Source organism: Pochonia chlamydosporia, chromosome 1 (genome assembly GCF_001653235.2).
Source record: "Pochonia chlamydosporia 170 chromosome 1, whole genome shotgun sequence".
NCBI lineage: Eukaryota > Fungi > Ascomycota > Sordariomycetes > Hypocreales > Clavicipitaceae > Pochonia > Pochonia chlamydosporia.
Window position 1 is genome coordinate 1,976,479 of NC_035790.1, and position 22,809 is coordinate 1,999,287.

The following is a 22,809-nucleotide window of genomic DNA, read 5'->3' on the forward strand; positions in this document are numbered from 1 at the left end:
ACCGCTGCGCAGCTGCTCCCTTGCTCGGTGGCACCAGCCCGGCCCAGCCCAGCCCAGACTGGGACACACTTTGACTGGACTGGTCTGGTCCCAAAGTCAAAATCCTCCTTCGTTAACCTGCACCAGACTCTCTGGCTCCATTTTGGCCTCTGCTGCTTCTGGGGAAAACCTCGTGCCTCCCTTTACCACTTCCACCATTCTCAATTCCTCCTCTGCCACAACGCTCATCGTTTCGCAACACATTGCCGTGCCCTCATCCACGGGACTATCTCTCTATATCGGATTTGGCCCTTAGCAGCCTTTCCATCCCACTTTTGTTGTTTTTATCTTTTCTTCTCTCTCTGCAGAGGGCCACCTGACTCGGCCGCTGCATCACCACCACGTCTCATTCCACATCTCTCACCAGTCTCCCTCCGTAAACCACAAACCACAAACCATCTCCATGTCCGAAGTCGCATCGCGGTCGTCGGCCACGCGTGGCAGAGGCTCGGCCCGCGGCGGTAGAGGAGGTTTCGCCGGTCGAGGCGGCCGCTCTAGAACAAATGGCGACAAGTCGGACCACAAGGACGAAAACCTCGGTGCTTTCGAAGACGAAGGCGAGTTCGCTGAGCTTCGCAAACAATATGGCGATAAAACATCTGTAATCCGCGAGATGTTCCCCGATTGGTCTGAAGCCGATGTTCTCTTTGCCCTTCAAGAGACAAACGGCGACGAAAATGAAGCTGTCGCACGAATTGCAGAAGGTGTGTGTTCCCTGTTTGCAAGGCTGAATTTTTTCACAACTACCCAAGGCTTGCCATGCCCACATGCAATTACTACACTCAATTCAAGTTTGTGATGTGTCAAGCACACGACTGTCAAAATCTTCTCAGCTATCTCCCCTTTGATTCGCCGCCACTCTGTTCCGCCTCGTATTTTCCTCCCCAACCTGCTCAAGCTCTGTGACAGGTTGCGGTGTGTAGGCCAAGCTGACTGACTCTCTCTGCACAGGTACCATCTCTCAGTGGGGTGAGGTCTCAAAGCCCAAGAAGACTGCCCGCACAAAGGCCAAGGACACTACGACCGCTGCTACCAACGAGTCAGCTGCATCAGCATCTCGAGCCACCCGTGGTGGACGAGCTGTTTCCGAGGGTGGACGTGGCCGAGGACGAGGTTCCGAGCGAGGTGGTCGAGGCGGCGCTGCTCGAGGCAGATCATCTCAACCCAGTACCAATGGCACGCGTACCAAGGAAACTCAGCAGCTGTCTGTCCCGACTGAGGAATCTTCTGCTTGGGATAATACCAAACCAAAAGACGACCAGGCCGAGTCCAAGATTGCCGCTGCCGATAAGTCTGCTCCCATTGAACCTGCTCAGCCAGCAGCCCCCGCGGCCAAGACGTGGGCGAGTATGCTGCGCCAGTCGACCGCCCCCAAGATCGCGCCTGTTGCTTCCAAGGAGGCACCTGCGCCGAAACCTGCTGATGTTGAAGCTCAAATTGTCCCCGAACCCGTCCCTGCTGAACCCGAAACCATTGAACCGGTAGAGGAAGAAACCACCCCCGTGGCTCAACGTGCCGTTCCCGTTCAACCCGCCGCTACCATTGAACGAGAAGTTGCTCTCCCACCTACTAAAGATGAGCTCACCGAGACGAATCTCGAACAGGTTGTTGACGACTCCAATCCACCCGCAACTGGCACAGCTGCAAGCACCGCTGCTGACTCTTGGGACCCCCGACAGAGCCCTGTTAGTGCTACCGCTACACCGATCTCGGCTGCTCACCAGCAGCACCAGGCTCAGCGTTCTGCTGCAAGCGGATATGCCGCGTCTGCGATAAAGGCAACTGCTGAGCGGACCACCCGTGGCCCCAGCCTCCAACGACGAGTTTTGGATCAGGAAGAGGCTGTCCGTATGCCGGGCAACCGCGAGGTGGACCGAGCTGCTGTTAAGTTCGGAGCTTTCAGCCTGAATGACGGTGAAGAGGATGTCGATGGTGAGCGCGAAGAACCAGAGACTCGCGCTCAACCTCCCGCCGACTCTCCCGTTGCTCACCCTCGTGCCTCCCTGCCACCTGTCTCCCAACCTGTCGCCATCCCAGAAACCTTCACTCAGAAGGCAGCCGGTACTGTTCCCTCAGTGGTCGCCGGAGCTGGTAAGATGAATGCCCCCACACAGTTGACAGAATGAACAAAACTAACACGAGAGATAATATCTAGTTCCCACTGCTCCTGCTGCTGCACAAGCTCCTGCTACCGCGACACAACAGTTCTCTCGATACGGACCTCAGGACACCGCTGCCGCCACACAGAAACCTCTCGATCCTTTCAACGCTGCCCAATCCACGCCTGTCTCTCAACCACCATTCGATAGCTATGCCGCCCAGACCACTCAGCCTCAAGCTCAGCAGCCTGGTGCTGCATTTACTTCCGCCCCGACCGATTACTCCAACTACTACACTGCCAACCAGCAGGACAGAAATCCTTACAACGTTTACGGACAGCAGTACGGCGCCCAACAGGCTGCCCACGGACAGCATGACGGTGTCTCTCAGCAACGTCCTTTTGCCGGTTACAACGCTACTGATAACCTCAGCCAATACCCGCAGAGTGGCTCTCTGCACACGCAACCCCGATTTGGCGGTTCCAGCGACAGCCAGAACAGCGGCCATTCAACCCCCAACCCTGCGGCTCAGGCCCAGCAGCAGGGACAGCAAGGTCAGCAGACTCAACAGGCTCAGCAAGGTCAGCAGTCCCAGCAGCCTCAGCAGGGAACTCCGGGCTCGCAGCCTCAGTCTCACGGACAGTACCCGGGATACAACCATCCTTACTACAGCAACCCTTACTACCACCAGTACTATTCAGGTTACGGACAGGGTGGTTTTGGCCCATATGCTGGCAAGGGTGGCATGTATGGTCAGCCCTACGGGATGTCTCCCAATGCGCCATATGACCACGCTTCATCCCCGAGCACATTCGGTGGCCCCTCTTCGCTTCACCGCGACAGCAGCCTAGGTTCTGGACTCGGCGAGTATGGCCGCGCTGCATCTGGTCAGGCCGGTAGCCAGCCTGGCCTCGGTGGCAGCAGCTTTGGAGGTGCCCATGATAGCTTTGCCCGCGGCACCTCTTCTTTCCAGTCTCAGAGCCAGTCTTTCAACAGCCAGAACCAACCCCCCGCCTCTGGCTCTACTGATGACCTGAAGCCTTTCGGTGATGCCAAGACGACCGCCTCTGGCCCTTCTCCATCCCTTGGAGGTGGACCGCGACCTGGATCTGCTACCAACAACGCACCTAGTGGCCAGACCGGCCTCCCACCACCTCAGAACTCTCAGATGGGCGGAGGTTATGGGGGTTACCCGAGTCACCTTCAGGGACACAACCTCCACGGCAGCGCCTATGGTATGGGCGGCGGCGCCGGAGCCAGCCAGCACGGCAACACTCCGTATGGCTCTTACAACCAGGGGTTTGGTGGTAGCGGCGGCTACTACGGCGGTGGTCAGCAACAGCGTGGCGGCTGGGGCGGAAACTACCACTAGTGGGGTAGGTTTCGCGATCGCGATGGAAAGCGGCGAGGTAAATATCACCTCGACCGTTCCGAGCGAGGATTACGAGATAGGGAGAGTGAGGAACGCATGATGAGGGACTATGACCTGGATTCACCAAACCCTTGAGATGGTAGTCCTTATGTTTTATATTGAAGCATGGGAGGGGAAACATGATCACCAATGATATGTGCCGCAACGCACAAGGTGTTTAATGGGATTTTACCGGAAGAGAGGCAAAGGAAACAGCAAATGGGCCGGACGGGTTTGTGAATTATTTTGGCCCATGGCGCACGTGTACGATTGCAAAGAAAACCTGTTTACTGCGTTTTTTTCTTCTCTTCTCTTCTTGTTTTTTATCGAGAATATCCTAAAAAAGAATCGAGGTGGGAGTGTTATCGGCAAAGAAGAGAAAAAATGGAAACGGATACCATGGACAAAATTATTTTCGGCACACTCGCGCGGATTAATCAAATGCTGAGTGATAATTCTTTGGACTTTTTTCCGACCGCATGTGCTCTACTTTCTTTCTTTCACTTTTCTTTGGCTCTCTTTTTTCTTTCAAGAGATCTGTTACTGCTCTCATTTCAGGTGACGGGACGAAAAGGTCTGACGTTGGCTCGTGAGGTTTTCCAAGGAAAGGGGATGAACCAGGGCAGATTGTATTTGAAGTAGGAAGGGAAGGGAATGTGCATTTGAGGAGTTCATGGTCGTCTCTGCAGTTGAGTTGAGATGAATCTGGAGATAGCCAATCAGAAATATGTACATTGCCAATGGCGTTGAATGTGTAGAGTGTTGTCAGGTGGTCAAGAGTGGCCTTGTAGTCGAAGTGCCATGTTGACGCTCCTTGGTTGTGTCGCAAACCCGGCTAGAGCTTACTTCACGTTGATGAGAGTCTGGTATGATGAAAATTTAAGACAATTTACACTCTTGGGACGCCAAGCATAAATTCATAGGCAGTTTTTTACTCTAAGTTGCAGGTTGGTGACGCTGCAACGAATCAAACCTCGCATCAATTAGTCCCCAGATGCCGACCTCATCTGCGGAACATCATCCAGACAGGCAGCGATCCGTCCCAATAACTGTCCATCTGGTTCTGTAAATTAAAAATACTTCCGATATCCGCGTTTCCGCATTCTCTTGACCCTATCACAGCAGCTTCCGCAGTGTGGGCAACATCAGTGAGACCCCCACAAAGACTAAATGTGGGCGGTGAAACTGAATCCGATTGGTGGGGAGGAGTACATCTCAAGCTTCGCCGTGGGGAACCCAACTGCAGGAAGATGAGTTCGCTGTTGGATTGGGAAAGCCGAGTTTGGATGCCGTTGGGTTTCTGGCTCTTTAAATTGATGTTGGCTTGCGGAGTAGCCTGTTGTGTGGGAGGAAGCAGTTGCCGTTTACAACTAATATGAGTGACTTTGATCATGTTGACCGATCTTTGGTTGGAAGAGTATATGATCTAGTTGACTGACTGTCAAGGTTATAGATTCTCTTCGATCCTCAACCATATTTAACTACAGTTTCTACAAGTTATCCAACTCTCCCGCGTCCAACTGATGAGCACAACTCCAGTCCGGTGAGATGGCTTCCTCGCCACCAGCCAACCCTGCGTCTTCGCAAGACACAAACATGGATTCAACGCACAACGCCCAAGATGAAACTCAAGCTGAGTTACCCATGTCCAAAGCACGGTGTATCGCTCTCGTTGCTACCGTCACGGGAGCCGCCTTTGTCAATGTAAGCCATCCCCCTCCTACAACATGAAGATTCGTTGCCAACTCTGCCACAAACAGGTCCTCAATATTCAAAGCGTCGTGATTATTCTCCCCACCATAGGCAACCATCTCGACATTCCGGAAAGTCGTCAACAATGGATCGTATCTTCCTACTCCCTTGCGTTTGGGTGCTTCCTCCTGCTATGGGGTCGCATAGGGGACATTTATGGGAAACGGCTCATCTTCATCCTCGGGTCTGTGTGGGTGACGTGTGTTACTGCCGCGAATCCGTTTATCCCGAACGAGATTGGGTTTAATTTGTTTCGGGGGTTTCAAGGACTGGTAACTCTGACTGTTTTATGAGTTTGAATCGTGGAAACTGACTCTTGTAGGGAGCGGCGGCGACGGTCCCAACGGCAATTGGGATACTGGGCGTGACGTTTCCACCGGGAAAAGCGAAAAACTACGCCTTCAGCACCTATGGTACGCCAACTTCCAACCACTTCATCATGAGTGTCTAACAGTATCAGGAGCTGGTGCCCCCCTCGGCAGCGTCTGTGGTAACCTCCTCTCCGGCCTCATCGCCGAATACGCCAACTGGAAATGGGTATTCGGCGCACTCGCCATCCTCTCCGCCATCATCACCACAGCCAGCATATTCCTCATCCCGCCGCCTCCTCCGTCCGTCAAACTCGCAGACACGGACGCAAAAGCCCCTCCCCAAAAGGTAGATTGGCTAGGCGCAACGCTCATCACCATCGCCCTCATAGCACTCAACTTCTCCCTCACAGAAGGCAACGTCGTCGGCTGGTCCACGCCCTGGGTGCCCGTCCTCGTCGTCACGGCCGTCCTGCTCATTGCCCTCTTCACCACATGGCAGATGTACCTCGAGCGCCGTCACGGACGCAACCTCTCCCGCGCGCCGCTCATCAAGGTCTCCGTGTTCAGAAACGCACGCTTCTCGGCCGCCATGCTCATCATGGGCCTCTTCTTCACCGCCTTCAACAACTACCTCATCTTTACGACCTACTTCTTCCAGGACTTCCAGGGCCTGTCTCCGCTGTCCACCATGCTGCGATACATACCGACTGGTGTGACGGGCGTGATCGTCGCCCTCATTGTCGCACAGCTGCTCAGCCGTATACCCACGCTGTTTATCCTCGTCTGCGGCACCCTCGCCACATCTGTTGCGTGTTTGTTGTACGCCGTGCCCATTGCGCCCACGACGTCGTACTGGGCGTACGGGTTTCCAGCCATGGTGCTCGCCGTCATGGGCGCCGATACCGTGTGGCCGTGCTTGACGCTGTTTACGTCGCAGGCCCTGCCGCGGGAGGACCAGGCTATTGGCGGGGCGTTGATCAATGCCGTCGGACAGTTTGGCCGCTCGATCGGTCTGGCTGTTGGGACGGCGATACAGACTGCCGCTATGGCTAGGGAGAGAGGTGTTCCTGTGATGGAGGCGGGTCCGACGAGGCCGTGGGATGGGGCTTCGCTTACGGGGTTAAGGGCCGCGAACTGGGCGAATTTTGGGTTTGGTGTTGCCGCCTTGGTGGTGGTGTTGTTGGCGTTTAGGAATATGGACATTATAGGCAAGACGAGGCCTGCTAGGGTGGCCGAGACTGAATCTAGTGGTGGTGTGTTTGGTGGAAAGAGTCATGATGTTGAGCAGAGGGCTACGGAGAAAAAGTAGTATAGCCATGTTGCTACCTCTCAATTTAGACTTGGACTTTAAGAGCATACATATGACCTGCCAGTGTTATGATGATATATATTTCTGTATCTCTATATGATATTCCCACACATGTCCTACTCATGAATGGTATCGTGTCTGAAAACCAAATACAGTCAGGGGTATCGATGCACTCTATTTGGGCGCAAAAAGAATACAAAACAAAGAGGAAATGAAAACGCCAATTACCCATCCATTCTAGCCTCAACATTGAACACATCCTCCGCTTCTACATCTTCCATTGTCTCCTCATCATTGGCCAACCTCCTTAAACGCTCGCGGACCTTGGGGTCCTGTTCCATCTCCTGCCAGACTTCAAGATCCCACTCCTCGACATTGTCGCTCAGACGGTGCATCTTCCATGGTGGCCAGTGCCACACGCCCGCTACCAACATGTTGCGCTTGATGGATTTGCCCACAAGTTCCATGAGTCCCAGGAACGCGAGGACGATGAAAGCAGTCGCCCACCAGACGGCATCATTACCGAATGCTCTTGTAAAGGTGTGCCGGATTGCATAAGGACCCTCCGGGGCTGGTGCGTAAACACCGTCCAGGAAGGAGAGCCAGGCAAACCAACCCCATGTTGTGATGAAAAAGGAGCCCATTACAATCCGGGATTTGTAGTGCGTTTCAAAAATGCTATCAGACTTGTTAGCACCGACTTTCTCCTGTAACCTTGGGTATAAAACTTACAATAGCTTCCAGTTGATCCACAGCACACCTACAGTAAACGCAAGAGTGCCCAGAGCGTAGAGGCCCTCATCACGAGCCGAGGGGGAGATCCAACCATAACCTGCCCATACTCCGTACCAAGCAATGACGCCTTCAACGGCAGCCAAAAACATCCAGCGCACATATTTCCATGTGTTCAGTCCCGTGTTGCGTTGGCCATAGACGTAAAGCTCCGGAACAGCCAGAAGTGTCTCGGCGCTAAGATCCTGTTCCCAAATACCCATGCAAATCGTGCACAGGCTTGTGAATAGCGTGTTGAACACAGTCAAACTTGTGGCCTGGTAGAGTGACGTGCCGGTGTATCCGTTGTATCTTTGATATTGCGCAGTTGGTAGGTAGAAGAACATTTCCTTCCAAAACGTGTAGAGGATGAACTTTGCGGTACGAACATAGTTCCATCGACCATGGACGAGGAGCAGCCGCTGCAGGTAGCGGAATTGGGCAATTGCATAGTCTGCAACACGCGCAGCCTGGAGTCCCTCTTTTCCTGATATACCAATGCCAACATGGCTTGCCTGAATCATGGCCAAGTCATTGGCTCCATCACCAATGGCCAAGGTCAAACCACGATGTTTGTTGCTCTTAAACTTGCCTAACGAGGATCGAACCGTCTTGACTAGGAGAGCTTTTTGTGCTGGAGACGCACGACAGCAAATAACCGAATCGACAAGTAGCATGATGGCAAAAAACTGCTTCGAAAGCGCGTCAGACTTTTCAACCGCTGCCAGTGTTTGACCATCAATAACAACAACACTGTGGATTGATCCTGTGTGTAGCTCCTCGGCCAACGCGACGAGTTGGGATTCTAGCGATTCCTTGGTTACGTCCAGCACGTAAAGGTCAGACCCGGGTCGGCATATGCGAGCGGAATGCGCAATGTTGATGGCTGTCTCACGCTTGTCGCCGGTCAGCATCCAAATTTTAATGTTGGCCCGTCGCAATCTGTCAATGGTTTCTGGAACACCTTGTTGGAGTTTGTCTTCGATTGCGGTGGCACCAACCAGCTCAAACGACCGCTCAATCATATCGCCCGCCGCCTCAATAAGGTCTTGTCGATTCACTAAGCTGGTACACGCGTCGTCATAACACTTCTTCCACGAACGATAGTCATGATCGGAGACAAACTTTTGAGCGTAGAGCAACGTTCTCAGTCCCTCCGTCGCAAAGTCGTCCAAGTGCTTGAAGCATTTGGTGAACACTTCGGATTCGTCATGGATTGCCGAGTCTTCAAGAAAACGCAGGTGCTCCGGCACCGGCTGCGGTGGTTGATAGCTCGACGGGCTCAAAAGTGTCGTTCGAGATACATCCAAGGAGACGCCGCGCGGAGCGGGAGACCCGCCACGTGGACGATCGCCAGACAGTCGCATAAGTTTTTTTACTTCAAACGACTTTGTTCTCTTCAAATAAGATCGAGGCTGATCAACACTGCGGCCTCGATGCAGACCAGAGATACGTCGCACAGTCAGGCTTGGCCGACCACCAAAGCTATTCCGCGATTCGTATTGCTGGCTTCGACGATACATCTCGTGCTCTAGGTCTGCGCTTTGCCTCACTTCGTTGGCCTTTTGCATGGCTAACGAAGCTAGTTTTAGCCTGGGCAAAATCGCAGAGTCGGCGCCTTTGCAGATTATGCATACACGCCCATCTGGATATCGAACAACGATGGACATGCGTTTTCGTGCACTACTGAATTCGATGACGTCCAGGATCTCAAATGTCATCCTTTCGCTACCTCCGTTTGGTTGAGGTACTTGCAAGGTGATTGATTTGACCGTTCGGTGGATGACTTGGTACCCTAGCTCTTGCGCAGCTCGAACCAGAGCTAGCTCGTCCGGCGAGGACGCTTGAAAATCCATCTTGCCGTCTTTCACTTCTGGTAAGCAGGTATGGCACAAAGAAACTGCTAGAAGATACTCTCTAGCCTTCCTTGAAAATGCAGAATGAGGCCGAATCCTCAGATACTCAATAAGATCCGACGTATTGACATCCGGCTGGATATGATCTGGACGGCCAGTGGAGCGCCATTGCGAGGACGATCGCCGGCCACCAAACGATAGTCTGGATGGAGACATTGGTGTCTCTAGATCGTCTATCTGCTCCTCGCGAATGACGGGAGAGGTAATTTCCGACTTCTGCATCGATGGTTTTCGAGTAAAGTAGCCAATTTCTTCGGAGTGTACCATTGTCTTCTGAATATCGTCGCCTCCATCGTCGTCCTCATTATCATCATCGACTACTTGTAAGTCCATTTCGTGTAGCCAAACTGTCCCGGCGACGCTCAGTTTTCGAAACTTCATTATGTTATCCGTCAATGTTCCAGTTTTGTCCGAAAATATATAGCCGACTTGACCCAGATTCTCCAAGATTGTGTTGGTATTGCAACGAGCCGGAGTATCAGACTCTTCGTGGTACATGTCAATATCAGAATTGAGTAGTAACAACTGGCCAAGCTTGACAATCTCTAAACTGATGTAAAGCGCAAGTGGCACGACATTGTTAAACATGATGATGAATGCGATGATAATTTGGTAAAAGGGGACGGTGGCCATGTCCAGATACCAAGCATGCTGCTCGTAGTCGCTCTTCCATTTAACATAGCCCATTGAGACACCGACAGAAAGAATAATCACATAGGTGGCTAGTGTAATGACGACCATGTTGACTACCTTTTCAAGGTAGGGCTTTTTCGCTCTCGGATGTCGGTTCGAGTTCATGCGCAGCTTGCATTCCTCTCCGGTGTTGATCACAATGCCTGTAGCCGACGTCGTGTTTCTCATGACACTACCTCGATAAATGACCTCGTTGAGAGTCAATGGCGCAGCCTTTCCATCAACAGTAACTCTTCCATCAAAGTTGAACAGTTCGGGATTGGGGTCCTCGACGACAAACTCGGCGTTGCATTTTGCGATTCCTCCAATAGTACCACAAGCTTTCAAAGCGTGGCAAACCTGTTTAGTTTTGAGATTCGTCTCCCCATCAAGAGCCATGGTATCAATATATGCGAGGTCATTTTCTCCGTCACTATGCAACAATACCAAATCGGCTGGGATAGGCTCATCACGGGAAAGCCTCACAACATCACCAACTTTGATATTGCTCCACCTGGTAGGGACCCAACGAACGCCTTGGAACTCGTCAATCGGAGCCGGCCAGGGCTCGGCTGTTGTCTTGACATGGAATGGATTCAGACGCTGGAGTAGATTCGGTGGCTTGAGCTTCCCTGTGTAATGGTCTTCTCGGCCAAGGACAGTCGCAAAATTGGCATTTTCCACCTTGTCCAATCGGTGTCTCCTGAAATCGTCGTACCCCTCCTTGGCGATTGTTAAGAGGACAAAGAAAAGCAATGGCAAAATTGTGGTATACGAGCCGGTCGTTGACAATCCGGGTATCTATTGTTGAGGCGCATAATAAGGTTAGCAAGACAAAGCCAAATGTTGCGCCCAGCGCCGCTTCGAACAATGGCTGGGGCAGAGAGGCGCCGAGAGACAGGAGACAGGTAGGTAGCTAGCTCCTCACCATTTGCGGGATGCCGACACAAAGAAAATAAAAGTTGCCAACGCGAGTAAATTGGAAAAACAGCTGCTTCGGAATGAAATCCCACACCGTGTACCGTGAGGTGCGGACATTGTTGGAGATGTAAGAATGGCCTCGTCTCGTGTCGACCAATGGCTCCGTGTGCTCGAGGGCCAGAGGGATGTGCCTTCCGTCTTGGGAGGCTGCCAGGTGCTTGCGTCGCAGGATCAATTCGACCACAGTCGATTGATACAACTTGGTAGCTGCATCTTGGAGCTTGCTCTGAAGCTGCTGTAATGTAGGGGCTCGAATGCTTGCTGCTGCGGCTGCTTTGTGTCGAAGCGATGTCGAGTTGTGCGCATTCTGGACCGGGCGCTTTTCCGTCGTGCTGCACTCGCTGTCGGCCATTCTGCGACGAGGAGCAATTCGAGACGAAAAGTTGCCTCTGTTCTCTTCTGAGTCCCAAGAACGAAAGACAAGGGCTCTGTGAGAAGAGATTGAGGATTGAAGAAAGAAGGACACCAACAAAGTTGACGGCGCGACTACAAGCTCCTGGCCGGGCTATTTTGGTGCTTGACGCATTCGTCACGCCTCACGAACAGAAATACCCAGCACCAGCCCACAACCCACTACTGCGTACCGCGATCAAATAGTTTAGTGGTCTCGTATCGAAAAATGGAGTAACTCCTCCGGACGGGGTTTGCTCCAATGCTGTGGGAACCTTGTCCAAGACAAGGTTTCGAATCTAGCGACGGAACCGTGGACCGCTTGGATCGAGTGGACAATGCACCGCAATGCTACCTTATGCCCTGAATCTATTTCTAGACATGCGAACGAGAAGAGAGCGAGTGAAAGAACGAATGACTACCCGCCAAATTATTTGGCTGGGGCTTTCCGATGTTTTTGAGTGGAAGGGAAAACAACAAAGGCAACGTGTGGACAATCAAGTTATCCCTCAAATTGAGCCGTCTCCAAACCACTCGACTCCATACTCAGTGTTTACCCCTTTGCCACCTGCATCACAGATCGACAGCAACGCGCAATGGATCCCCACGCCAGGCGGAGCGACCTTCGGATAGGTGCAGAAGAACCACTACTGCACCCATCAGTGACACTTTCCAAGGCACAGCGATCTTGACTCGGCGTGCTCTGGGTCAGGTGGTAGTCCTTTGTGTGTATTCTGGCCGACTGGGGAGATGATGGTGGCCTCTCTCTTGTCAGCATGCAGCCGTGGTTGGACGAAACCATGACCTGCCCACCTGCCCCTACGGGCGGCGTCTGCCGACCATCATTGTGCACCAATCCGCAAGCGGCTGGCTTGTCAATCCGGCCCAGAATGCGCCATCACGTCGAATTGGGGAAAGGAGCAAGACATTCCAGGGCTGGCAGACGAGTCAAGCCACGTGGGGGCGGCAATGACGGGCTGGGGCTGGGAAGCAAATTGAGGCACTTCAAATGGTGGATTTGGATGAAAGGCGTCTTGGCTGTCAACCTGGTTCATCTCGTCTCGAATACCAAAACCAGTCTTAGCTTCTGATCCGCTGAAAGACGGCAAAGATGGTGTCAGCAAGTTTCACGGGTGATGTAGCTACTATTTTGACATTTGCTTGTCGATGAGGATGACAATACTGTCTGTGACTTGGTCAAGAAGGCGGGAATCTGCGGCCACTCTTTGTAGCCTCAACTTAGGCGTCACGACTGGGCCTTGACAGCTCCATCACATGCTACCCGTCCAACTAGCCGGGATTTTGTCCCAGTATCTCCCCAAAGCATAACTCCATACCAGAGTCAATTTGCAAGAGGACGGTAAAGCGCCTACCTACCTGGGTACCTAGGTAGGTACCTAGGTTTAGCAATATCATGTCTGCAAAATGTCAGTCTCCTTAGCCCACAAAGGTCAGCTGCTTGGAACGAGATTCATCAGAGCAAATGGAGACTTCACCATCACACGCTCAGATGAGGTTTCAATCTTTTATTATTCGCTCAGAGCTATTCCTGATATCTCATTCTAGGCTCTGCCAATTTTCCGGCCAGTGTAACTAACTAAAACAGTTGCCTGATAGTGTGGTTTGGAGAAATCATATTCTTCCCTTTAACGCCATTGCCAAATTTGAGGTAACCGCGCGTCTAAGGTAAAAAAAGACATAACAAAAACATTGAACGCAGCCTGTGAATTCAAGATCATCCGGTAACGAAATCATTGTCGCAAGAAAAGGACGTTCACGCCATACTGACGGCATATTCCATATAACACCTCACACCTCTTGCCCGCTGTTTATGCCTGCACCTGAGGGATGTTGTCCATATTGCCACCATCCTCAAGCCATTCCTTCTTAATGAGCTGTTCCCGTGCCGCAAATAAGTGTTTGTAAGCCGTCTTTACGGTGCCGTCGCTCACACCCGCTTGCTTCGCAATAGGAAGCGACGAGCGAGGTTCGCCGACGAGATGACAGGCCATGTAGATACAGGCAGCAGCCACTGAAAGGGGAGATCGGCCGGCGAGTGCAGATATGTCATTTGCCTTTTCGGCCAGATCTCGGGAAATCTTGGAAATCTTCTGCTGGTTTTTGAAGCCGAGTTGAGACACGTATCTGCTGCAAAGATCTTCTGCGCCAACAGAGGTATTCTCGTAATTGGTGACGGTGTTCAAACCGGTTGCGCCTTCGCCCTCAGTATCCTGCAACTTCTGCAAAAACTTTTGCAACTGTTTAAACACCCTCCCAACTTCTTTCTTGCTGACACTCGTGAGATTGAAGATTTCACGAAATGTTCGCGGTACATTGTTCTGTCGACAGGCAATGAAGATACACCCAGCAATGACGGCTTCCTGGGGCTTGCCCTTCATGAACTTGTGCTTGTCAACAAGCTTGAAAATGTGCTTGGCGGCATTGGAGACGTTTTGGCCCATGTTGATAGCTTCGCAGAGCGAAACGATCTCCTTGTACGCCTGCATCAAGCCCTTTTGTGCCTTGTCTTGATTGGCATTATTCTGTGTGCGAGAGAGAGCCTTGTGGGCCTTTGACTCGGAGAATGCAACAGTCGTGGCAAGCTGTTCGCCTTCCACGAACTCATCCTGTGGTCCACCAACACGGCTGGGATCGTCGCCACCATGATCGTCATTGGCAAAAGTACGCCATTCCGACCGAGTGTCAATAATGCGTGTGCCAACGACTACACCACAACTTTGGCATACCATATCGCCGCTGGAGAACTCTTCGATGAGGTTAGGTGGGATCTCTTTGCAGTCGGGACAACACAGAATGTTGTTCAAGTCTTCTTGATACCCCCCACCACTCGGGTCTCCTACCGGAGGAAACATTTTGGCTTCGTAGGGTTTGGCAGTGTAGATGTTGCTCACTTCGTTGAAAACTTTACGGGATCGTTTAGCCGCCTTGCGTCTCGTCCAAAGTTGTTGCCTCTTCTTGACTACTGTTTTGCGAGCTAAGGAGTTCAGGTCGTCCCCAGGTGTACCGAGGAAAAGACGGTCGTGAACAAGCTGGACGAGAAGTGGCGAATGCACCTTGACGGTCGGGGACGAAAACGCGCGTTCGATTTACCGACGCTCCTCAAAAGAGTGAGGGCCAGGTGAAGTGCCGTGTGACTTTGAGTCGCACAGCCCAAGCACGAAGGAAGTGCTGCCTTATTCCTCTCGTGGGGTGTGAATGGCAATGAGTGAATGCAGATGTGCGTTTGAATCTAACTAATCGAGTGCGATGCACAGAAATGCCCCGACAAAGGAGTGAATCCCAACTCTCGACTCTGGGAAAACGTGAAGGGGTTTTTTTTTTTTTTTGGTTTTCTTTTTATTCTTTACGCTGTATAATTGTCCGCCGCGCGCCTGACGACGAAGGAAAAGGATCAGTACACAGTTGAAGCACGCAAAAGACGTCTAGGGAAAAGTCAAACTTCTGCCAGCCGACCGTTCTGAACCAGTAAAGGCGTCTGAGGCTGCGAGAAGCTCAGATCAACGAAAAGTCGGCTCGAAGTGGTCGTCGCTATCGATTCCGACCAACTGCAAGGGTTTTTAGGGTTGTTTGCAGGTTGAAAGCGAGTGTTGACCGACTTCTTGAGGCAAGAGAGTGACAGGAAGGGAGGTTGATGAGGAGAAGTTGGGAGCGCAAAAGCCAAGGCAGACGGCGTGACTATGTGGTCGCTGGAGCCGGGTGGTGGAACATGGGTGAACCTTCCAGTCTGAGACTCTGTGTTGGGCTGAGTAATGACCAGTCATTGCCGGCGATCGGAAAATAGATTCTGCCGGCCAAGTGCCTCACATCTTGTTCTTAGAGTTGACAATGAGCGCCATCCCACACATGGATCCGAGATCGGCCAATGACTGTTGTTGCACAACGGCTTCCCCCACTGAAAAATGCCAAATAGCACGACAATGTTACCATCAATTGGGCTGAGTCAGGCTGGGGTTCAATTGGATATATCAGTCATCCGAACGGCAATGCGACAGCGACGTGTTCATCTACTCTGTCAAGTTGTCGAGAGTTTCCGCTAATATTCTGCGGGGATTAATTCCTACCGAGACACAAAAGCAAGCATCAGTCAGAGGTTAACAATGGCGTCCACATCCACGCCATCTGGCTCTGGCCAAGCAGCTCTGCCTCCGGTCGACTTGAAGCCATTGTTGACCAAGCTCTGGCCCGTCAATAATGATGTGACGGCAGATGACATCGCTGAGGCCATCTCTCATTTTTTCACAAACCAAGTGACAGAGGCGCAGACAGCTGCGCTGCTGATGGCCCTCCATTTCACCAAGTTGGACTTCCGAGCAGATGTTCTCCAAAAGACGGCGAGTGTCATGTTGCAAGCCGCCGAGGAAATCCCTGTAAAAGAACTCAATGCTGTACTTGCAGAAAGAGGCAGAAAAGAAGGAGCCTACAATGGCGGATTGGTGCGTCTCAAAATCGTCAAATCACAAACTAGAGGACAACAAACAGTCCGCTAACTAAGACATAGTGCGATATCGTTGGCACTGGAGGTGACTCTCACAACACCTTCAACGTCAGCACAACGGCATCAATCCTAGCCTCTTCACTTCTCATGGTGTCCAAGCACGGAAACAGAGCCAGCACATCAAAATCGGGCAGTGCCGACATGATCAACAGCATGAAGCCCAAGGCACCCGTCATCAATGCAGTCAAGCCCGACTCCTTAGTCCAAGTCTACTCCGCGACAAACTACAGCTTTCTCTTTGCGCCAGTTTTCCACACTGGTATGCGCTACGTTGCCCCAATTCGGAAACAGCTTCCCTTCAGAACCGTCTTCAATAACTTGGGACCCTTGGCCAATCCTGTGGAGGCTGTCTTGGAAGCTCGCGTGATTGGTGTTGGAAGACGGGATCTCGGTCCCGCCTTCGCTGAAGCCTTGAGAGCGGCTGGTTGCCGGAAGGCCTTGATTGTCTGTGGAGAAGAGGAACTTGATGAAATTAGCTGTGCCGGTGGCACACTTTGCTGGATGTTGCGGGAGCAGTCACCGGGAGGCGTGGTTGACATTACCCATTTTACGGTCACCCCGGAGGATTTTGGGGCCAAGCGTCATCCGCTCAGCGAAGTATCACCGGGTAAAGAACCGGCTGAGAATGCCGAGATTTTGCAAACGATACTCCGCGGAGAATTTCCCCTGGATGATCCCCTCATTGACTTCATTGCCATCAACACGGCAGCTCTTTTCGTCGTAGCAGGCGTTTGTGAAGCTGACTCGAGTGACATGGGACATGGCGATGACGGAAAGGTCATCCTGGAGCGCGGCCACGCCGGTCAGCGCTGGAAAGAGGGATACAGGAGGGCCAAGTGGGCAATCAAGAGCGGCGAGGCTTGGAAGCAGTGGCAAGCATTTGTCGATGTTACCAATAAGATTGGTTCATGAATGGGGGATTTGGTGCTTCACACTTCTCATTGCGTCTTGGGCAAAAAGCTAAGTTCAGTGATAATTTACACTATGTATAGGATTCATACTCGTACATAAAAGATTCAGGTCCTTGTACAACAAAAAAAAATACCACAACGCCATCCTCTAACGGTGGATAGTGTTCGGCTCCAGGCGGTATCTTGATAGAAATACAAAAGCTCAGGTTGAGCGATGCTCAACAGATACTTTCTCGTTTTCGGCGGCAACATCCTCGTCGCTTTCACAACCATCATCTGTGCCAACTCCGTTAGGTGTACTTGTTTCTACTTCCTCTGCCCCGGAGAGCTCTTCAATCTCCTGCTGTGACACGACACCATTGTCACCGTTCTCCCACTCCGCCTGGGCCTCCCATTTCTCATTGTTCACTCTTTCTTCTTCGTCAGCCACCTCCTCCGTCATACTGAGCGGCCTACTGCACGCCATCAACGGTTCAGACGCCCTCCTCGTCGATGGAGGGAGTCTTGATAGCCTCGTCAAGCTCGGATGCCGCCTCAATGATCTTGAATGGTCCCTGCGAATCTGCGCCTCGAATTCTTTCCAGTCTTGTATCAAGTTACTCTTCTTGTCTGCCTTGTCTGCAATCTGGACTTCGTCATCCAAAGTCTTGTCTGTTTCGCGCTGGTTGTCTTCATTCTGTGTTTCCACTTCAGCATGCGTCTCGTGTAAGGCGGCGCGGCTAGCCAGCGACTTCCGGATCATGTATTGTCTTTGGTACTCATGCTCGAGGTCTAAACTGTCGCTAATAGATAGGGCTGATTTGACTTTCAGTATCCTACTGCTTGAGTTGGAAGCACTGCGCTGGAATATTCGATATGCCGGCCGCCGCCTAACTTTCATTATTATGATGATAGTGGTGGCAATTATTCCGGAAATTGCAATAACAGCAATAATAATAGTCATGACGATCCAGAATATCTCGGAATCGCTGGACCGTCTTTCGAGCGGCATCCGTTTCGACGGTGTTAGTGTTGAAGGCGCCATGGTGACTATTGCTACTGCCGGCGACTACATGCGACAAAGGATGGTAAGTGGACAGCATGTCCAGGAACTTTATCATCAGACGGGAAATAAGAAAGTCTTAATGGATTTGTCACATTGATCGACTCGTCTAGGCGCTAATCGCTCGACTCTAATTTGTTTTCTATAATTGGTGAATCAAACACAACCAACATGAGGATTGAACGCAAGCAAAACTAGAGTGGTAGCTGGTGTGGTACTGGTACCCCTGGAAACGCGTTTACTATGTGGTTTTAGCCAAGATTATTGGCTCTTTGTTCTTCCAAAAAGACAGATCCGGACGACTCCTGTGGAACCGACCTGTTGGTCATGTCAAGCAACATACTGGGCCGCAACATGTCTTGCATTCTAACATCAAACAATGACTAAACGGCGCTTGAGAAACAACAAGATGATGTGAGCACGCTGACGGCCCAACAAGGGGGTTGAATGCACATCAGTTGTCATAATTTGGTTGCAGAGACGATCACAGGCAAGTGTGTCTTGCTTACTGTGGTCTTGTCAGCGCCATGGCCATGCGGTGATTATAAATAAATTGGTTTGCTGATGATCAAGACATCCGGAGACGAAGTTGTAAGATGACAAAATCACCAGTAAAAAATTCCAATTTGCTAGAGACTAAGTCGGGATAAATAGGCAGTTCGGCTGTTGTTCTTGTGAGATCGAAGACGATTTTGCGTCTGAAATCGATGATTGGCTGTAGTATTGCCGCGACGCTGTGCTCCGTAACGAGCCCCGGATTCTGGCTCAACCGTGGAGAGCCGGAGCCCGCGGACTAGCACTATTACGGATAGTCATGGTGCCTGAAACTGGGGAAGGTACGATGGAAGCGGCAACTGGGGGGAGAAATTGAGAAGCTGCAAGTCAATGCGGCTGCACCTTCTCAACATTGAATAGTGGTTGTGAGCGCTGCAGGCACATGTGCTGGCCACGAGCTCCATGATTGAAAAGGCCAATCCGCTAGCGCTCCTTGTGATCGGTTGACGTTTGCAACATTCAATTGCATGTGGTCTTTGGTCCAGTGTATTCAATGCCTTGCAGTGAATGTTGCTGGCCCCAGCCTCCAGTGTTGAAGACGGCCGCGCTGTGCCGAGCTCCACTGACCTTTTCTCCCCGATTCCGCTCCGTTCATGACCGACCCGAGCTCGACCCTGCCTGTGTGCAACGGAAACATTGAACTCTAACTCACTTCACTTGCTCCTGTAAACCCACCACTTTCTTCCAGTCCGTCTCAACACACCACCACCTTGGCACCGGCAGCGTTTATGTCCGTGTTGACAATGTCGGCCATTTCAAGGTGCATTCGCCCCGTTTCAGCAGTTCGCACTTCTACATTCTTGAACAATGGCTTCCGTCGGTATTCAAGTGCAGCAAAGACCCCGCTACCTCTTGAAGGGTACCGCGTCCTGGACATGACCCGTGTATTGGCTGGTGTAAGTGAAATTGCATGTGTGGCTTTGACCGCCAACAGACCAGCCTCTCAACACATTTCTCCTCATTACATACATTTTTTGCTAACGAGGCTAAACTCAGCCTTACTGCACACAAATTCTGGGTGATCTTGGGTACGTTCAATACAGCTTATCCCAGTTTTGCCTTGAGGATGGTCGTGCTAACCAGCCTCTCAACCTAGTGCCGAGGTCATCAAAATTGAGCATCCCGTAAGAGGAGATGACACAAGAGCATGGGGACCGCCATATGCCGCATACAAGCCTGGGTCAGAAGTTGATGGCCCTGGAGAGGCTGCTTATTTCCTTGGAGTACGTTAAATCACCTCAAGTTATCATGCTCTCGTGTAAAAACGTTTCAGCTTTTGACATCCTTGGCTTTAGGCAAATCGAAACAAAAAGTCTCTTGGTCTCTCTTTCCAGCATAAAGAAGGCGTCGATATATTGCACAAGCTGGTATCTAAATGCGATATTCTTGTCGAGAATTATCTTCCTGGCACATTGAAGAAGTATTCCATGGATTACGAGACTGTGCGCAAACTCAACCCAAGCCTCATCTATGCCTCCATTACTGGCTATGGACAAACAGGTCCATATTCAAGCCGTGCCGGATACGATGTCATGGTTGAAGCCGAATTCGGTCTTATGCACATCACTGGCCAACGAGATGGTCCCCCAGTCAAGGTTGGCGTAGCCGTGACTGATCTTACCACAGGCTTGTACACAAGCAACAGTATCATGGCAGCACTTCTGGGTAGAGCAAAGACGGGCAAGGGTCAGCACATCGATGTTGCCTTGAGCGATTGCCAAACAGCTACGCTGGCCAACATTGCTAGCAGTTGCCTAATTAGCGGCAAGAAGGACACTGGCAGATGGGGCACTGCGCATCGTGAGTACTTCACACCTTGAAACACATTCCTCCACGGCAATCCGCTGACATCATCCAGCCTCAATCGTGCCATATAGGTCATTCAAGACCAAGGACGGAGACATCCTCTTCGGCGGCGGCAACGATCGCCTCTTTGGTGTCTTGTGCGATGGCCTGGGCAAACCAGAGTGGAAGGACGACACCAAGTTCAAGACAAACGCCGACAGAGTTGCCAATCGTCAGCAGTTGGAGGCTGAGATTGAGTCCATATCACAGCAAAAGACTACCGAAGAGTGGCTGCAAGTCTTCGAGGGCAGCGGCATGCCGTACGCCGCCGTCAACGACATACAAACCACGCTGAACCACGCCCACACAAAGGCTCGCAACATGGTTGTCGAAATGGAACACGAAGTTTGTGGCCCAATTAAAATGGTCAATACTCCCGTCAAATTCTCCGAAACCCAACCCACTATCCGCTCAGTGCCGCCTATGCTTGGCCAGCACACCGACGAAGTTCTGGGGGAGTATCTTGGTCTGAGCAAGTCTGATATTTCAAATCTGAAAGAACAAGGGGTCGTACGATAGATTAAATAGCCTAAAAGCATATTAGATATGACTTATATAAATGTAATGTCCAAAGTTTTACTCCTATCATTGCGTTGAGTTGAGGCTGTCTTCGTCCTTTCTCATCACGTGACCGTCAATACCATGTCCAGCGATGGATGCTGTCGCTCACTGGCCGACTGGGACTTTACTCCGTCGTATCAAATATATTATTCCTTTTTTCCCGTTTCCAGCGAATGTCCAATTGATTCTACTCCCTCAAAATCAGACATTGGCTTTCTGGCATTAAGCAAATCTTATGCATGCGGACTCGTCTTTTTTTCATCCTGAAACGCGCCAGATGATGGAGTTGGCGCATGAGATGCAGACAGACCAGAGCTGCATCGCTGTGAGAACCACAGATAGCGACCAGCCTTCATCAACGAGTGCAACGACTGAATCAAATGGGACTCCATCGAAAACACGTAATACCTTGGAGACGCACGCCGTCGGCGGCAGATACACACCTCAATTCAATTCTGCGTCATCTTTCATCCTAAGCCGGATTCGGGCCAAGGCGTGTCCGGAGTTAAGCCAAAGAGCCTCACAAAGCACGGGGACCGACCTCTATGTAGAGGGACAAATAAAGGAATCAGAACCATGGACGATGGCTTTGCCCAAGGACACTGCTCAGCCTTTAAATGGCATTTCCTTAGCCACGCACCATGAACGAATAGCTTTCATCTCTTCTGGACTAAAACGCAAACGCAGCCCCAAAGCTCAGATTCCCGACTTTACTCAAAGTACAATTTCATGCCCTGCATCAATGATCAGTGCTGGCTCGATGAGTGCAGCCGCATTACCTGAGCAACCGGTTGCTGAACGCAAGGTATCAAGTAGTGTATTGAAGAGCTCACAAGCCTCGTCTGGCCACTCAAGCTATGCAGACATAAATCATGTCCGGGAGAAGCGACTTTCGACTATAGCATCAGGTATTTCGCCTGCAAAATCAGAGTTGGTGGGATTTTTTGGCGGCTCAGCGTCGGATGCAGCAGTAAGTGTCGCCAATTTAATGAGTCAAAGTACAAACCATTTGCTAATGCCTTCTCCTTTCAGCGTACAAAATACTTTCTGGGAAAGAAACGAACAGATCTGCTCAATATTCTTTCATTCTGCGATCAACTTCGCCCCCAGCTACTAGCTGATATTCTGGTGTCCGTGTCGAAAAAGCACCCAGAATTGCCAATTTTCGACTCCCCAAACTGGGAGACATCACTCTCCCGTTCTTTAGATGCTCGAATCGCGGCGGCCGTTCGGCTTGCTCGTCCGGTTGGAAGACCAAGACATGGTCACACTGTGCTTAATCCGAAAGCAAGACAACGGCAAAAGAACGCAAAGAACGCATTGAGGCGCCTTATATTGGCGCAGCATCAAGTGGGCACACCAGACGAGGAAGAGGATGTGGAGGAAGACGTGCTCCCTCCCACATGGCCCAAAGCTGGAGAAGGCTTGTACGCAAAGCTTCCTCCAGAAACTGAAGACAGGACGTTTCTCGCGGACGACAATGATGACGAATCATTCAGCCAGTTTATGGTGGATAATTTTGGAAAGCCAATAATTGTATCAACATGTGCATAAAATGTGTATATTAGGCAAAGCGATTTTTTTGGACACGTGCATTCATCAACGTGCACCAACTAATATGGAGGCTCATATACCGTCCATAATGCTGTTCAACTCACTGTTACCAGGTTGTGTTTTAAACGAAAACTCAATTTACAATTCTATAACAGCAGCACATAACTAGTCACA

The 22,809-nt window shown here is 51.2% G+C and overlaps 7 protein-coding genes across 7 annotated transcripts; 4 read left to right on the top strand and 3 right to left on the bottom strand.

Moving 5' to 3' along the window:
- Positions 1–442: 442 nt before the first annotated feature.
- On the top strand, positions 443–3,510 carry VFPPC_00483 (RNAPII degradation factor Def1; the record flags this gene model as incomplete). Its single annotated transcript, XM_018280492.1, has 3 exons — positions 443–743; positions 991–2,130; positions 2,195–3,510. The coding sequence occupies 3 exons, from the start codon at positions 443–445 to the stop codon at positions 3,508–3,510; spliced, it is 2,757 nt and encodes a 918-aa protein (XP_018148616.1).
- Positions 3,511–5,145: 1,635 nt separating this feature from the next.
- Positions 5,146–6,921, top strand: VFPPC_00484 (drug resistance protein; the record flags this gene model as incomplete). The annotated part of the gene is made up of 4 exons (XM_018280493.1): positions 5,146–5,253; positions 5,310–5,573; positions 5,624–5,714; positions 5,762–6,921. The coding sequence occupies 4 exons, from the start codon at positions 5,146–5,148 to the stop codon at positions 6,919–6,921; spliced, it is 1,623 nt and encodes a 540-aa protein (XP_018148617.1).
- Positions 6,922–7,145: 224 nt separating this feature from the next.
- VFPPC_12790 (phospholipid-translocating P-type ATPase, flippase) lies at positions 7,146–11,613 on the bottom strand (the record flags this gene model as incomplete). The annotated part of the gene is made up of 3 exons (XM_018290567.1): positions 7,146–7,599; positions 7,654–11,081; positions 11,209–11,613. 3 exons carry the CDS (start codon positions 11,611–11,613, stop codon positions 7,146–7,148), a joined length of 4,287 nt encoding a protein of 1,428 aa, XP_018148618.1.
- A 1,867-nt stretch (positions 11,614–13,480) lies between these two features.
- VFPPC_12791 (transcription initiation protein) lies at positions 13,481–14,524 on the bottom strand (the record flags this gene model as incomplete). The annotated part of the gene is made up of 1 exon (XM_018290568.1): positions 13,481–14,524. One exon carries the CDS (start codon positions 14,522–14,524, stop codon positions 13,481–13,483), a length of 1,044 nt encoding a protein of 347 aa, XP_018148619.1.
- A 1,245-nt stretch (positions 14,525–15,769) lies between these two features.
- Positions 15,770–17,079, top strand: VFPPC_00485 (anthranilate phosphoribosyltransferase; the record flags this gene model as incomplete). The annotated part of the gene is made up of 2 exons (XM_022428176.1): positions 15,770–16,105; positions 16,171–17,079. 2 exons carry the CDS (start codon positions 15,770–15,772, stop codon positions 17,077–17,079), a joined length of 1,245 nt encoding a protein of 414 aa, XP_022284674.1.
- A 201-nt stretch (positions 17,080–17,280) lies between these two features.
- Positions 17,281–18,102, bottom strand: VFPPC_12792 (hypothetical protein; the record flags this gene model as incomplete). The annotated part of the gene is made up of 1 exon (XM_018290569.1): positions 17,281–18,102. The coding sequence occupies one exon, from the start codon at positions 18,100–18,102 to the stop codon at positions 17,281–17,283; it is 822 nt and encodes a 273-aa protein (XP_018148621.1).
- A 1,316-nt stretch (positions 18,103–19,418) lies between these two features.
- VFPPC_00486 (CAIB/BAIF family enzyme) lies at positions 19,419–21,039 on the top strand (the record flags this gene model as incomplete). Its single annotated transcript, XM_018280495.1, has 5 exons — positions 19,419–19,571; positions 19,672–19,703; positions 19,772–19,898; positions 19,971–20,475; positions 20,534–21,039. 5 exons carry the CDS (start codon positions 19,419–19,421, stop codon positions 21,037–21,039), a joined length of 1,323 nt encoding a protein of 440 aa, XP_018148622.1.
- Positions 21,040–22,809: the final 1,770 nt, after the last annotated feature.